This window comes from Cetorhinus maximus, chromosome 15 (genome assembly GCF_964194155.1).
Source record: "Cetorhinus maximus chromosome 15, sCetMax3.hap1.1, whole genome shotgun sequence".
NCBI lineage: Eukaryota > Metazoa > Chordata > Chondrichthyes > Lamniformes > Cetorhinidae > Cetorhinus > Cetorhinus maximus.
Genome location: NC_135893.1, coordinates 70,190,762 through 70,207,862, shown reverse-complemented (window position 1 = coordinate 70,207,862; position 17,101 = coordinate 70,190,762). Strand labels below are relative to the sequence as shown.

Below are 17,101 nucleotides of genomic sequence, written 5' to 3'. Positions count from 1 at the left end.
TGTTACTTGTGCTGCTATGGGAGGCTTGTAATATTGTCTTAGTCGCAGTATCAGTAAATAGAAACCAGTCGTTGAACTTAACAATTTTCTGGCCAATGTCACTGACTTTGATTTTTTGTAGATATTCTGCTAATTGTCTGTTGGCCAATTAAATACAAAGCTTAAACCATCAACTACAAGGAAATAGGTTATAATAATGACTAAACTTAATGAAGCTGACTTATAGGCCAACTTTATTGATTTGTATGTAAATTGGGCCACCGGCATTCTACATGAGCACTGTGCAGACAACAGAAACATGGACCTTAGTTTAGAAAGTTACAAATATCAAAATTATATCTTTTTCTAAAGCTAAAGCCATTTTAAAGTCTTCTTGTTGGTAAAATATTTTATCTTAAGATTTTTAAAAATTCATTCATGGGATGTGGGCGTCACTGTTTAGGCCCACATTTATTGCCCATCCCTAATTGCCCTTGAGAAGGTGGTGGTGAGCCGGCTTCTTGAACTGCGGCAGTCCATTGTTGTAGGAGCACCCACAGTGCTGTTAGGAAGGGAGTTCCAGAATTTTGACCCAGCGACAGTGAAGGGATGGTGATTAGAACGGGACTTTCCGGCCCGGCACGGTGGGCCCTGCCGCGATGGATGCGGCGGGCCATTCAAACTTCCATTTACTTCAGCAGGACCGGAAGATCCAGCCAGTGGGAGGGGCCAGAAAATTCCTGCCGTAGTTCCAAGTCAGGACGGTGCGTGGCTTGGAGGGGATCTTGTAGATGGTGGTGTTCCCGTGCATGTGCTGCCCTTGTCCTTCTAGGGGTGGAGGTTGCAGGTTTGAAATGTACTGCTGATGGTAATAAAAAGGTAATTAATATTCTCCTACAATCTGTATTCTTTGAGGGACAGGAGTTTGTTTTAAGGTATATTAATTTTGCATTTATTTAGCACCTTTTACAATGCCAGGGCATCCCAAAGAACTTCACAGTCAATTAAGTGTACCGTATAGTAAGAAAATACAGCAGCCAATTTACACCCAGCAAGGACCCACAAACAGCAATTGGGTGAATGAGTTTATTAACGATTAAATGTTGACTAGGACACCAGGAGAATGCCCTGCTCCTCTTTAAATATTGCTATGGGGTTTTGCAGGGCAGCCAAATTCCCGGTTTAATATATCATCCAAAACACAGCACCTCCAACATTGCAGCACACCCACAGCACCGCACTGGAATGTCAGCATGGATTATGTGCTCAAATGCCTGGAATAGGACTTGAATCTACTACAACTTTCTGAATCAGAGGCTAGGGTGCTACCATTGTAGCAAAGAATGGTAATTTTAACCCTACCAAACTGCTGGAAACGGGGTCGATGGCCAGTTGAGGTTATTTATCTGCCTGAAAGCTGCTAGGAGCTTACTGCCCTGAATTTTAACTTGCTAAAGGCAATGGTGTCCATTTTTACGTATGCATGTCGGGTCCCAGTGACATAGTTGGATCCTGACTCCAGTGGCCTGAGTGGGAAGCTGCTGCATCGTTCCCATCAAGTGAAGGCAGTAGGGACAAAAAGCCAGGGAAAGAAGAAGCCCAAGCAGGGAATGGAGTGCTCCATCAGACCCCATGTTAGCATCCAATAGGTTCTGTTTATGGATGTTAAATACCCAATAATTTAAGGTAATAAGGTTAACAGGTGTTGGGTATTGATTAGTTAATTATACTGAGATATGTATATAAAGAAGAGTCAGCCAACACTGGGTGTGACGGTGTTAGCGTGAAGAATTAAGCTTTGTGACAAGCAATGAACAGTCTCCACCTAAGCATCCTAGTCTCAGTAACTTCTTCACAAACCCCATTACAGCCTTGGTTCAAACATGGACAGAGAGCTGGACTCCAAGGGTGAGATGAGAGTGACTGCCCTTGACATCAAGGCAGCATTTGACCGAGTGTGGCATCAAGGAGCCTTAGCAAAACTGGGGTCAGTGGGAATCGGGGGGAAAACCCACCGCTGGTTGGAGTCATACCTAGCACAAAAGAAGATGGTTGTGGTTGTTGGAGGTCAATCATCTTAGCTCCAGGATATCACTGCAGGCATTCTTCCGGGTAGTGTCCTTGGCCCAATCATCTTCAGCTGCTTCATCGATGACCTTCCTTCCATCAAAAGGTCAGAAGTGGGGATGATTGCACAATGTTCAGCACCATTCGTGACTCCTCCGATACTGAAGCAGTCCACATCCAAATGCAGCAAGATCTGGACAATATCCAGGCTTAGGCGGGGGTGGTCGGGAAGCCGCCTGCCGCCTGCAATCGGCTCCGCACCGCAATTTCAAATTGGCCCGCCCTGCGTGGAACGCGAGCGGCAGCTCTACCTGTGCGTGCGGGGGGGAGGAGGGAGAGCGGGTCTACCGTGCAGTCCACGCATCCGCGCAAAAGAACGCTTCAAACTCCCTTCAAAAGGTCAGAAGTGGGGATGATTGCACAATGTTCAGCACCATTCGTGACTCCTCCGATACTGAAGCAGTCCACATCCAAATGCAGCAAGATCTGGACAATATCCAGGCTTAGGCTAACAAGTGGCAAGTAACATTCGTGCCACACAAGTGTCAGGCAATGAGCCTCTCCAACAAAGGAGAATCTAACCATCGCCCCTTAACATTCAATGACATTACTACCACTGAATCCCCCACTATCAACATCCTGGGGGTTACCATTGTCCAGAAACTGAGCTGGACTGGTCATATAAATGCTTTAGCTATAAGAGCAGGTCAGGGGCTGAGAATCGTGCGGCGAGTACCTCACCTCCTGACTTCCCAAAGCTGTCCACCATCTACAAGGCACAAGTCAGGAATGTGATGGAATACTCTCCGTTTGCCTGGATGAGTACAGCTCCAACAATGCTCAAGGTTGACACCATCCAGGACAAAGCAGCCCCACTTGATTGGCACCCCTTCCACAAATATTTACTCCCTCCACCACCGAAGCACAGTGGCAGCAATGTGTACCATCTACAAGGTACATGCAGAAACTCAACAAACCTCCTTGGGCAGCACCTTCCAAACCCAGGACCACTGTCATCTAGAAGGACTAGGGCAGCAGATAGATGGAAACACCATCACCTGGAAGTTCACCTCCAAGCCACTCATCATCCTGACTTGAAAATATACTGCCATTCCTACCCTGTCGCTGGGTCAAAATCCTGGAACTCCCTTCCTAACAGCGCTGTGGGTATACCTACACCACATGGACTGCAACGATTCAGGAAGGCAGCTCACCACCTCAAGTGCACTTAGGGATGGGCAATAAAAATGCTGGCCTAGCCAGCTACACCCACATCCTATGAACAAATTAAAAAACAGGCTTGGAAGTTTCTCTGACATTTGGCAGCAGAGGATGGTTGCCTGAAAGTGAAGATTGGAGACTAAGATTTATTTCCAGACAGAGACTGCAATTGGAAACTCTTTGAAGAAAAACGACTGGAACCAGGTATAAGGTTGCAGGATGTGATTTTCCACCACTGTTTTGTGAAACGGAACCTTATGATCAAGGGAAAAATGAAGTCGAGGCATGGTCATGGGTTACGTCTCTAACAGAAAAAAGCAAGGGATAGCTCTGGCACTTTCACTTCCTGCCAGGAGTGAGATCCTCCACAGTGTTCAAACAACTAGATACTCAAGAACTGAACAATGATGAAGGTTTGGACATTCTGTTGACAATCATGGATAAAATTTATATGAAAGATGACTTATTGAATGCCTATGAGGCTTGGTCGGACCTTGATAATTTTTTTTTTAAATGGATGATTCTCCCGTTAAAGGGTACATCATGGAGTTTAACCCACTACAGTGCAGCAATTCCAATTGGAAATTCCTAAATCAGTACTTGCCTTTAAATTATTGGACTGTGCTAGGCTATCAAACATGGATAGGCTCTTGATTTTAACCAAGAGAGATTCAAAGAGAGAGATATGCATTTGAATCAAATGTCCGAAGCCTTAAAATAATTCCTGGGAAAGCATTCATTTCCAGCTGCTTTTATGGTACAAATGGGCTCTTCAGCTGTAACACCAAAGGTGGAGGATGCATTGCTAGCAGCTTTCTGAGACTGTTTGAATATAGGTCCCAAACGTCTGTACAAAAGAAAACTTACAAAGTATGAGGGCAGAGACCCCTTGGGGAGCTATAACAGGCAGCAGGGGTTGGGCAGTTATGGAAAAAGGATGAACCCCAGGAATAACCAAGGGATGGGCAACAGGTGCTTCAGATGCAAGCCTAAGTATCATTATGTGTTGAATTGCCCCAAAATGAAAAATGGGGTTTTTGAGGCAACTCATGACATGGAAGGTACAGAAGGTGAGGAGGACGAGACTGACCAATCGGAAGGAATTGTATTGGTCACCAGAAGCTTCATTCCAGTAATGAGTATCCTAGTTGCAGATTCATTCATTTGCAGTTCTCGATCCATGGTATGTTGAGTGGACTGGCTAAAATGTTACATGGATTCTTTAGGTGAGTAAAGTCCAAAGAAGATGACAGTTCTACTTGTTTCAGTTTCGGTGATGGTAACAAGTTGAAATCACGAAAAAGAATAGTAATTCCATGTAAAATAGGGGTAAATCACTTTATCAGTACTGATGTGGTATCGAGTGAAATACTTTTACTGTTAAGTAAGCCTTCAATGAAAAAGGCCCAAATGAAGTTGGACATGAAGCATGATAAAGCGATTTGTGTTTGGGGGATCTGTAGATTTGCAATTTACACAGTCGGGACATCATTGTATTTCTTTAAGGCTTATTATCTCTAGACAGAATGTTAAAGAGGTATTAATGGCAGCTGGGAATAGGGATTTAAAGGAGAAGAAGCAAATTATTACCAAACTACATTGACAATTTGCACATCCCTCGGGCCATAGGTTGAAGATTCTGTTAAAGGATGCAGGGGTACTGGATGGGGAATACTCTAGACTTGTCAAGGATATTGGTGAAAAATGTGATATTTGTAAAAATGTACAGGAGAACGCTATCGTGACCAGTAGTAAGTCTTCCATTGGCGAGAGACTTTATTGAAACTGTAGCAATGGGTCTCAAAGTATGGAATAAAGACAAAAATAATTTTTCTTAATTTTGTAGACGTAGTGACTAGATTTAGTCTGTCAATGGCAATTTATAATAAAAACAAAAAAGTAATTGTCGATGAAGTAATGGAAAGATTGATAGGAACAGGGAAGGGAGCACCAGCTAAATTCTTAACGGACGACGGAGGAGCATTTACCAATGATGAATTCAGGAGTATATGTAAAAATCTGAAATTTGTAGCAATGCACAGCAGAAAGTCCTTTTAGCAATGGGATATGTGAGAGATGTCACACCGTGATTGATGAAATGCTGCGCAAAATCTTAGTTGACCAACTGAATTGTAAATTGACAACTGCTCTAGCATGGGCAGTACATGCAGAAAGCATGCTCCAGATGGTTGGGGGCTACAGCCCCTATCATTAGTTTATGGCAGGAATCCAAAGATACCTTCAATAACGTGGGACCATTATCCATTTTTGCAGAACATTTGACTGCCGCACATGCAGCGAGGAGAGCATTTCTTAAAGCGGAGGTTTCAGGGGAAAAAAAATCAGGAGAGCTTTGAGGTATCGAATCAGGCCGTCAGAAATGAATTTTAAGCCTGGGGAGGTAGTGTATTATAAGAGAAGGGCAGAAAGAATGGAGAAGCCCAGGAAAAGATATAGGCACTGATGGAAAAAAGATAATCTTGCAACAGGGTAACCTAACTGTTAGAGTACATTCCAAGCAGCTTACTGGCACTGATTACACATTGACAGAAGCAGAACAGATGATGGAAACTGAAGATGCACCATGCACCTCACACACATATATGCCAGACATGTATGAACAACAGATTGTGGCAGATAACGGGCTAGCTGAGAATAGACCAAGTGACAGTGAAGATCAGGATAGGGCCATCTATCCAAAGATCAACTACTGAAAGTTGGAACTAGGGTGGCGTTTATGCCAGAAGGGGCTAGTGAGTGGAGGGAGGCCGCTGTAGTAGGAAGGGCAGGTAAGGCCACAGGGATATACAAATACTGGCTGAATGTACAAGACAAGGGGCAGAATACTGGATCTATGGATTGGCAGAAGGAAGTAAAAATGTGGAAAGCCAGGAAACGTAGTATAAGTTCAGACACTGGGCCTAATGGTGATCACAGCCCAAGGTAAAGATCAAGAATTGTGAAAGGAAGTGTAGTCACAGGAGGGACAGGTCGGGTAGTAGTAGTCTAATTAGGGACAGGAGATCTAGTAGGGGATGTAGTTTAACTAGAGCAATTGAACCAAAGAACAGGTGAGGAGTGATACAGGAAGAAGGAGCTCCTGCAATAGAGAAGTTCTAGTGGCTACTAACAAGTTATTAGGTAAATTGATAAAGGAGGAAAAACAAAAAGAACTTGACAGTTGGAGAGAGTTTGGCGTTTACACGGAGGTGCCAGACAATGGACAGCCAACTTGTCCCATGGATGGATTTGTATGGAGGAAGTACTTCCCAGATGGTACATACAAAGCTAAAGCCAGACTTGTAGCTCAGGAATTTGAGGAACAACTGGACAACTAGGAAGTTAGAATAGATTCCCCAACATCAGGAAAGGTAAGTTTGTGGATTTTCTAGCACTTTTACCAATATACTCATGGGAATGTGAATCCATTGATGTCAAAGCTGCATATTTACAAGGGGAACAGTTTCAAAGAGAAATATTGTTAAAGCCTCCAAAAGAAACTGGAGACATAGAGGGGAAATTATGGAGGTTAAACAAGTGTGTTTACAGTTAAGTGATGCATCCAGGCTATGGTATTTTTCAGTTAGGTCCATCCTACTAAAAGCTGGTTGCATTCAGCTAAAGGCAGATCCAGCAATGTTTTATTGATGCTATTAAGGAAAACTAGCAGGCATTTTCTTAATGCATGTAGATGATTTCCTGTGGGGGTGGGGGGGTGTGGATCTGCGGCATTTGAGAAATTTGTGATGGATAAAATTATTAAAAATTTCAAAATTGGAAGCTGGGCTTCTGGAGCTTTTAAGTATATAGGGTTGGACATTAGACAGACTAAGTTGGGAATTACCCTGACTCAACAATCTTACCTAGAGAATGGTAATAAGGTCCTGATAAATTGGGCCAGATCCTCACAAAAGGAAGACTCTGGAACCAAGGAAGAAGCAGATAAATTAAGAAGCTTAATTGGGCAATTAAACTGGTTATGCACACAAACTAGACAGATGAGTGCTATGATGTATTAGAATTGAGCACCTTGCTGAAATATGCTACTGCTGGGGAAGTACTGAAAGCAAATAATTTCTTCAATGTCTTAAGTTTAGAAGAATGTATGCACGGATTTCCAGACCTTGGTGACCCAAACGGATTGAAATTAGTCACTTTTAGTGACGCCTCACATGCTGCTTCCTGATGGTTATTCAAGTACAGCAGGATTCATTATATTTTTAGTGGGAAGAAACAATAAATGTTGTCCACTAGCCTGGGAATCAAAAGAAATAGAGTAGTGAAAAGCACCTTAGCTACAGAGACACTTGCACTGGTAGAAGTGACAGATATGGTTATGTATTAACGAGTATATTAAAGGAACTCCTATCTAAGGGGCAACTGGGGAAAAATGTGCCAATAAACTGCCATATAGATAACCTTTCACTCCAGGACAATGTCCATTCAATAAAGAGTGTCATGGAAAAGAGGGTTGAGGATTGATCTCGCGAGTATTAAAGAGATGTTGGAAAGGAAGGCAATTTCCAAAATAACATGGGTCGACGCAAGTCACCAGTTGTCGGATTGTTTCACAGAAAGAACTGCTTGTCCAAAGAAATTGTTGGATATTCTCAAAGAGGGACACCTTGTGTTATAATGGATTATGAGAACACAGAAATGTTTATAACTGTAGCCTTATGAAATTTTTTTGTTTTCCCAAGATGGGTGGTGGGGCAATATGAGCCAGAATTTTACCCTGGTCGGGCGGGCTCGGCAGGAGCAGGCGGGGGTGGTCGGGAAGCCGCCTGCCGCCTGCAATCGGCTCCGCACCGCAATTTCAAATTGGCCCGCCCTGCGTGGATCGCGAGCGGCAGCTCTACCTGTGCGTGCGGGGGGGAGGAGGGAGAGCGGGTCTACCGTGCAGTCCACGCATCCGCGCAAAAGAACGCTTCAAACTCCCTGAGGCATGGAGCTGCCTCAGGGAGTGAAAGCACTTTATAAAATAATTAATAAATAACAATAAAAATGTAGCGAAAAATGTCCCCTCATGTGACTAGTGTCACATGAGATGGGACGTGTTTTTAAATTCAAAATAAAGTTTTTATTTAATTTTTATTAGCTTTAGGAAACCTCATCCCACTCGTGGATTAGGTTTCCTAAAAAAAAAGTAAATGCCGCTTGGCCATTTTGCCTGCCCGCCAACCGTTAGGTTGGACGGGCAATGTAAAGTTCAAGTTAACTAGCTCGTTAATGGCCTTAATAGGCCTTTCAATTATTGGCGGGCGTGCAGCCGACTCCGGCGCGCACCCGCCGAATGAGATATTGCGTGTCATATTACGATCGGGCATGTCAGGCACGCGCCCACACGCCAAAGGTAAAATTCTGGCCATGGAGTATGTTAAAGATTGATTGTACAATAAGATAACATGTATTATCATTTTGTATTTTTATGAATTGTTTTTGTTTGCATATCAATTTAATTTAAAGGAGAGGGGAATCTGTTAGCATCTAATAGGTTCTGTTGATGGATGTTAAATACCCAGTGATTTAAGGTAATAAGGCTAACAGGTGTTGGTTATTGATTAGTTAATTATACTCAGATGTGTATATAAAGAAGAGTCAGCCAGCACTGGGTGTGAAACGGTGTTAGAATAGAGAAGTAAGTTCTGTAATAAACAGCCTCTACCCAAAGCACCCTAGTCTGTGTCTTCTTCACAACCAGGCTTGGAAGTTTCTCTTGCACCCCACAAGGAAAATTTAGGGCTACCCTCCACTGGCACCAACTCCTCATTTCCTTCCTGACGACTGAATACAATGTATTCTTAAATCTCACATGATCAGATGGTCACCATGCTGAAGAATTGTTCACTGCTTCCCACTGACTATTCGGCAGGCAAGTGCGAACAACCCTGCCCAGGCATCACTAGTTGATACTTCCAAGAGTACAATATGCATTAATTGAAAAATGGGAAGATGAAAGATGCCCATGACCGGTAACCGATAACCCAACCTGAACGTCGGACAAAAAGTTTGAGTATAAAGTCCAACTGACGGCACATGGAATCCAGCAGAAATTGTGGGCTTATGCCCAGAACCAAGATCATATCAAGCACAAACACCAAATGGCATGTCGAAACAGATGCCAAATCAGAACAGTACCACAGCCAGAAGCAACGAGTAACCCTATTGCAAATAGAACACGGCCTAAGGTGCAGCATAAACAAAGCACCCCTAACCAGCATTCTGAATACATATACAGCATATATCTCTGTAATTAAATATGTTTCAGAGATTTTTTAATTTATTGCTTTTTATTATGGTACATTCACGCAAAGTTATTTTCTCTTGCTGTCATGTAAATAGTTTGATTCTCTAAGGGTATACCTCTAGTTTAGAAAAAAGGGGGATGTTGTGATATGATGTATATGTACCTTTAAGAGAGAATATCTTAAACTGCTGTCAGTCATTACCACTGAGACAGGATGTGATACAGCAGTCCCATGACTTGCAAGCAAGCAGCAGCTTGTAGAAGTCAGACAGGTATGCATAGCCTCCCAGTTGACATTGTTTGTATGTAGTCTTATCTTCGAATAAAGAATCCAGGTTATTCTTTTACCAATCCCTGCCTTATGATTGATAATTTAAGTCGAATAGAAGAACGTAACAGCACCAGCTTTCTGCCTTGAATGGTTGGGAGGTTGTCTGCTGGGATTGAGATGAGGCCCAGGAGTTAAAATAGCCGAGGCCTGATTTCTGGAGCAGCAGGTGAATTTCTAGCCCACCTCACTTCCTGGGTGACCAATCCCCACCTGATTAAAACCATGGCCAATGTCCTTCCATCAGTGGGCAGGATTTTATGTTGGTGGCTATGGTCCCACCTCTGCGGGTAAAACCCAAGGCAAGCCCCCCTCAGCTCAGGGGGAAAAGAAAACCTTGGACGAGGGGGCTCTCCGATGGGCCCAGGGGTTAAATCCCAGTGGTGGCAAGATGGGACCCTTGAGTGGCCATTAATTGGCTCCCCCGCTGCTGGTAAAATTGTAGGTAGGCAGCGAGCATGGTGCCCATGGCATCTTTCAGCCCCTCTTATCACCAACTCTCTGTGTGTGTGTGTGTGTGTGTGTGTGTGTGTGGTATTGATTCACACCCACCCCCCCCCACCGTAAAATCAGGCATGAAGTGGGGGCACTGTGCCCATCACCTACTTCCCAGCAGCAGCCTGCCTGCCCTTGGGCTAATAGAATCCATTGAATGGCTAATTAATAGCCACTGGCCACTTAAGGGTCTCATCTTGTCCCACCACCACTGGTACTTTACCAGTGGCATAGGGTCTTCACACCACTTGGCACGACTGCCAAGTAAACCCTGGTAATGGGCTCAGGGGAGTGTGGGGTGGGGGGGTGGCTCCTGATGGACACCCTGTGCTCAAATGATAATCCCCCCCCGCCAATGTCCCTACTTGTTCTCCTACCCCCCCCCCTTCCCGGGCCCTGTCTGACTGGCCCCATTGATTGAAGCCGCCTTGATTACCCTCAGGATTCGCTCTCCATCACTGCACTTCACGGTGGACTGGCTGCAATCTCAACAGGGGCCACTGCTCCCAGTGGCACTGCAGTGACTGGAAAGCTGTGTACCAATCTGATTGGCCAGCAGGTCTGGGAGGAGGGACATCCTCCCACATGGGTCGGAGGGCATGACCTCAGATTCTTAACAGTCTGACGACCATAAAATCTGGTCATGGCTTCCCAGTCCAGCGGAGGTGTGCTCATCCCTGATTTTTCAGCTGGGGGGGAAGGGACCACAACCTCTGTGGAAAAGTTTCAGCCTACATGTGTATTTATCTAGATTCAGAAGACCTAACCTAGTTCACATACTCAAAAACAAAAGAGCCTGTCCCATATTTTAGTTCTGATTGCAATAGTTTAATCTGAAACATTCCTTATAGGAGAGCCAAGGATACAGTTAGAGTGAGAATGTCCTACTTTTCCTCTGTGATGCTCATCAGTGTGTTAGAATACAATGTAAACCTGTGGCACTGTACTGCACCCAGCGTAATTCTATCCAAATATTTCCTTTGTTTATCCAGAACAATGGAGCATTGCTTCCACATGTTTGACAGGATGGTGATCTACTTCTTCATTGCTGCATCTTATGCCCCCTGGTGAGTTAATAAAGAACTGTTGAGTATTGAATTTGTGACAACACTGGCTGAGTGGGCTTGAAAGAAAATTGAAATAAATCTCAAACGTAGCGCATGCCATTAACCTTAAGATGTCCCAAAGTGCTTCACACCAAGTGAATTCTTCTCAAGGAGCAGTCACTGTTGTTGTGTAGGTGAACGCCGCGGTCAATTGGCACACCTCAAAATCCTGCAAACAAAAAAATGAAAAGATTAGTGGTTTTGTGGAGATTGGCTGAGGGAGGAATACTGGCCAGTGTATCAGGAGAACACCATACTTTTTAAAATTAAATATTACCATGCGATCTTCTACAGGCACCTGAAAGTCAGCAATCCCAACAGTGCTGCACTTCTTCAATGCTGCGCTGGAATGTCAGCAGCTATATTAGTTGTTTCAAACACGCGGCAGCAGGTTATTTTTAGTGTGTCATCACAATGTGCTTCAGATGGACCAACGGTTTACTTATATACTGGGAGTTAAATGGTCATTCGTAGCTACAGTAACCCGCAGACACATTCCTATCTCCATTAATGTTTTCAGCCAGTTTAATACTTAGGGACTGGACCAAACAGTGAATTAAGAAGCTGTCTGTTCAACTTTGGAGCCTGTCTTGTAGTTTATTCCACACCGATCTAACTTAGACGTGCAACCTGGGCTGCCAGCATTTTTTGGAAAGCTAACATTTTTTTGTCATATCATCAAAACAATTCTGACGCTCAAGCCCTTAAGGAGACACAGAGCAGAATCAGGGGACTGATCCCTAATGTCAGAGGTTCATATTTGTTGATATCAAAACATTTAATAGCCTTAGAATAGACAATGTGGCTGGCCCATTCTGAGCATGATGGGATGTGTAGCCATCACTGTGGGAACACAGATGAGAATGCAAGTCATAAGATTCAATGGCCTTCACAGCTTGGGTAAACAAGGTGTGCAGGAGATAAGAAAACAGATGGGGCTATTGGACACCAGATGCTAACAGACTTTCCAAAGCCAAGAGGGTGAGATAACAGGGAGCATCTGCAAGCTTGAACTGTCCAGCTCATTAATTTGGTTTTGTGGTGTGTATGTTAAAGTAATTGAAGTTTGTACCAAGCAGTGTAGTGAAATATGATAACTAAAAGCTATACATTTATTACACAGGCTTTGTGTCAGAGAGAGAGAGACCCTGGAAACCAACCAGGACACATCTGGATACATCTCTCCCAGCATATACTTGAATTAAAATCTTTACTTATTTGAAGCTCACAGACTCAGAGTGGTTGGTTTATTGTTTTTACCACAACAAAAGGAATAGTGGAACTGGAGTAGCCTATTCAGCCCCTTGAGCTTCGTCCCCCATTCAGTGAGACCATGGCTGACTCATAGACGTTTACAGCACAGGAGGAGGCCATTCAGCCCATTGTGTCCGCACTGGTCAACAAAAATCTGACTACACTAATCCCGTTTTCCAGTGCTTGGTCCAGAGCCCTGGAGGCTATGGCAACACAAGTGAATATCTAAATATTTCTTAAATGTTATGAGAGTTTCTGACTTAACCACCCTTTCAGGCAGTGAATTCCAGACACCCACCACCCCCTGGGTGAAAAAATTTCTCCTCAACTCCACTCTTAGCCTTCTACCTCATCTTAAATCTATGCCCCCTGGTTATTGACCCCCTCGACCAATAGGAAAAGGTGAAAAAGAAGTAAAAAAAGAAAAAGCTGATCTTAACTCCATCCACTTTCCTTGGCTCCATATCCTTTTATACCTTGTCGAGCAAAAACCTATCAATCCCAGATTTTAAATTATTAATTGAGCTAACATCTACTGCTTTTTTGTTGGAGAGAGTTCCACACCTTAACCATTCTTTGTGTGAAGAAGTGCTTCCTAAATTCTCTGTGAAATGGCCTAACTCAGATTTTAGGGTTTTGTCCCCTTGTCTGAGACTCTCCCGCTATTGGCTCCCCCCACCAGCAGGAAAGGTTTACCCTATCAATTTCTCTCAAAGTCACAGAATAGAATCATTGAAAGTTTACGGAATAGAAGGAGGCCAATTGGCTCATTGTGCCCGCGCCGGCCAAAAGAGAAACCACTCAGCCTAATCCCATTTTCCAGCATTTGGTCCGTAGCCCTGCAGGCTGCGGCAGGGGCACACCCAGACACTTTTTAAATTAGTTGAGGGTTTCTGCCTTTACTACCCTCTCAGGCAGTGAGTTCTAGACTCCCACTACCCGCTGAGTGAAAATTTTTCCCTCATCTCCCCTCTGATCCTTCTACCAATCACTTTAAATCTATGCCCTCTAGTCACTGATCTCTCTGCTAAATTAAATAGGCCTTTCCCATCCACTCTATCTAGGCCTAAAAATCTCAATCAAATCACCCTTAACCTTCTATGTTCCAGGGAATATAACCCTGGCTTATGCCACCCCTCCTCAAAATCTAACCCTTGAAGCCCTGATAACATCCTGGTGAGCCTGCATTGCACTCTTTCCAAGGTCAGTATATCCCTTCCATGATATAGTGCCCAGAGCCGTACATAGTACTCCAGATGTGGTTTTACCAATGTGGTATAGCTGTGTTGACTAGCGCCTCTGGTCGGTCTACCCTGACAGTAGGACAGGATATATCTAGAGGTGGTGATAGAGGAGTCTGGGACATTGTAAGGTATGATTCGGTGAGTATGACTATGTCAGGTTGTTACTTGATTTGCTTTTGGGACAGCTTTCCCAATTTTGGCACAAGTCCCCAGTTGTTAGTGAGGAGGACCCTGCGAGGTCGACTGGGCAGGGTGTGCCTTCATTGTTTCCAGTAGCTAGGTCGATGCCGGGGTGGTTAGTCCGGTTTTATTCTCCTTCGGCTTTTCTGTAGCAGTTTGATACAACTGGGTGCTTGCTATGCCATTTCAGGGGGCAGTTAAAAGTCAACCACACTGCTATGTGTCTGGAAGCCAGACCAAGTAAGAACAACAGATTTTCTTCCCTAAAGGACATTAGTGAACCAGTTGGGTGTTTACGACAATTTGGTAGTTTCTTGGTCATCAATAGTGATAATAGCTCTTTAATTTGTGGTGCGATTTGAACTCTCATCTCTGGACCATGCATTCAGGCCTCTGGATTAATGATCCAGTCTCATATCACAATGCTACCATCCCTTAAAGAATGATCAACATATGGCCTTGGAGGGGAACACAGGCACAAACCCCGGGATCAGTTGAAAATAGTTGGTATCAGATGTTATTATGGGGTGGGGCTATAGGACTTTTTTTTCCTAAATTAATAAACTGGAATAAATCAAATCATCTGCCACCTTCAGATTTCCATTTTTGGCATTTTGATAAGCAACATATAAGGACACAGCCATTCTACTGGGGTTTGCCAGTCTCAGGAAGAGTTGAGAGGCACATATGGGCCAGAAGTGTCTTCACATTTGCTCCAGCTTCTGTAACTTCTGATTACGTTATGGATCAAGGATGGGAGCATCTCTGAGGAATTCCCAGCCTATACCTACATCACCCGTAGGCTGCTTTTTACTTACTTCATCTAACTTTTCCATTTGACTGCGTTTGCTGCCAATGCGGTGCATGCGCAGTTATACCATTTCTCTCCGTGACGTCATTGCGAGCGACAGGGATCAGATTTTACTCATTCCCCCAACCTCAGTGTGATACTTACCTTCTCCATATAGTTTCCCGTTATTTTTTTTTAAGCAAAATTCAAACTCACGGCAATCCCAATGAGAACTGAAACCAAAGAACAAAATGAAATTAACAATCCTAGAGAGTGGATTTTAGATTCAGAAACCCTGGGCAGCTCGTTCATTAATACCTGAAACATTTTGCTATTCTCTGCACTGTCTCTGGCCGGGATTTTCTAGTCCTGCCTGCTGCGGGACCAGAAATTCCTGCCCAAAGTCAACGGACCTTTCCCTGTTCCATCAAATTTTGAAATGACCAGAGAATCCCTGCCTCTTTATTTTTAATATAAAGCCAAATACAATCCACTGTTTTCTCTCACACAATCTGTAACATACATAGTTTGTTAACAATAACTGTGGAAATGTGTGGTTTGACTTTCCAATGTTTTTGACCGGACTGTGTTTGCTGCTGACGGGTCCAGCCAATGATCTCAGTGGTTTTCTGTGCATGCACGGACAAGTGCACATACGTAGACGGGTGTTGGCGGCCATCTTCTGTGGTCATATTGCATTGGCTGAAGACACAGTGTTCCCATTTAGCCCACTTGTTGTCCCATTTGTGAAATAATATCCTTTTCTTTTGTGTCTCCTGCCCGTTATCTGACACTGATTGCTGGCAGAAATCAGGGGAGGGGGTAGAAATCTCCTTGCTAGGCTCCATTCTGCAGCTGATGAAAGGAGTACTTGGGGGCAACCCACTTCAGCATGGAGTCTGAGCTTTTACCTTCACCTCACTTTATCATACATTTAGAGCATTTATCGTAAGTAGGAACAGAGGAGCATAGGAACAGGAATATCTAGCCCCTCAAGTCTGTTCCGCCATTAGCTGATCCACATCTCAACTCCACTTACCTGCCTTGATTCCATATCCCTTCCCTTAATACCTTTCGCTGACAAAAAGCCATTGATCTCAGTTTTGAAACTTTCAGTTGGTGCCCAACGTTGACAGGCTTTTTGGGGAGAGAGTTTCAGCTACCCTTTGTGTGAAGAAATGTTTCCTAACATCACCCTGCCACAGCTAAGACCTAATTTTAAGGCTATGCTTCCTTGTTCTGCATTCCCTATCATGTCCTCTAATCACCTTAAAGATTCAATTAAAACAGCCCTTCATCTTTTATACTTACAGAATACGAGCTTGGTCTACGCAACCTGCCCTCATAATTTAACATTCTAAACCCCAAAGAGTACAAAGCATAATTTCTTTATATGTACCTACCCATAACAATAAAAGGACACTTTTTAGAAAGCTGAAAATGGATCCTTTTCTTACATTTTATATATGGAGCATTAGCCCAGCTTCTGAATATTCCTGGAATTATCTGAGGTGGAAAACCATTAAGGATAACCTCTGTAATTCTGTTGCACTATGAGAAAATTGTTAGTTAAAAGTGAAGTTGTTGCAGTTCATAGAATTATAGGGCACAGAAGGAGGCCATTCGGTCTGTCATGCAGGCTATCAAATTAGTCCCATTCCCCCTGCTTTTTCCCTAGAGCCCGCAATTTTTTTCACTTTTGCAGGTATATATATCACATTTCCTTTTGAAAGTTTCTATTCAGTCTGTTTCCACAACCTTTCAGGCAGTGCATTCCGGATCATAGCATCCAGTTGCATAAGAGAATTTTTCCTCATCTCCTCTCTGGTTCTTTTGTCAATTATCTTAAGAATATTCACAAAAATCAGACCCTTTACTAGCATATACTGCACATATTTACCAGAGAATGGAAAAGAGCCCCTTCACAATCAACAGCGGTTTTATAATGATGGTGACAAAGCCTTGTAAAGAACACCTTTATAAAATAGATTTTACTTTATAAAAATGACAATAGCTGTTCTGCTATTGTGGGTTCACCACAGGATTTGTTAGCTTCTTACTCTAGAAGAGATCTTGCTGGAGGCAATGTTCTTTAGTTCATAAGCGTTCGTTTACATGCTATTTACAAAGATTAAGTAAAACATGGAACTATTCTCTGAGATGCTTCACACTCATCACCTCTCAATGAGT

At 43.5% G+C, this 17,101-nt stretch overlaps 1 protein-coding gene across 1 annotated transcript in view; it reads left to right on the top strand.

The window, feature by feature from the left end:
• Positions 1-17,101, top strand: part of mmd2a (monocyte to macrophage differentiation-associated 2a) — a 139,618-nt gene that overhangs the window by 90,523 nt on the left and 31,994 nt on the right. The window contains exon 4 of the mRNA XM_078559278.1: positions 11,330-11,404. Within this exon, the coding sequence (XP_078415404.1) occupies positions 11,330-11,404 (75 nt within the window). The remainder of the gene's footprint in view (positions 1-11,329; positions 11,405-17,101) is intronic.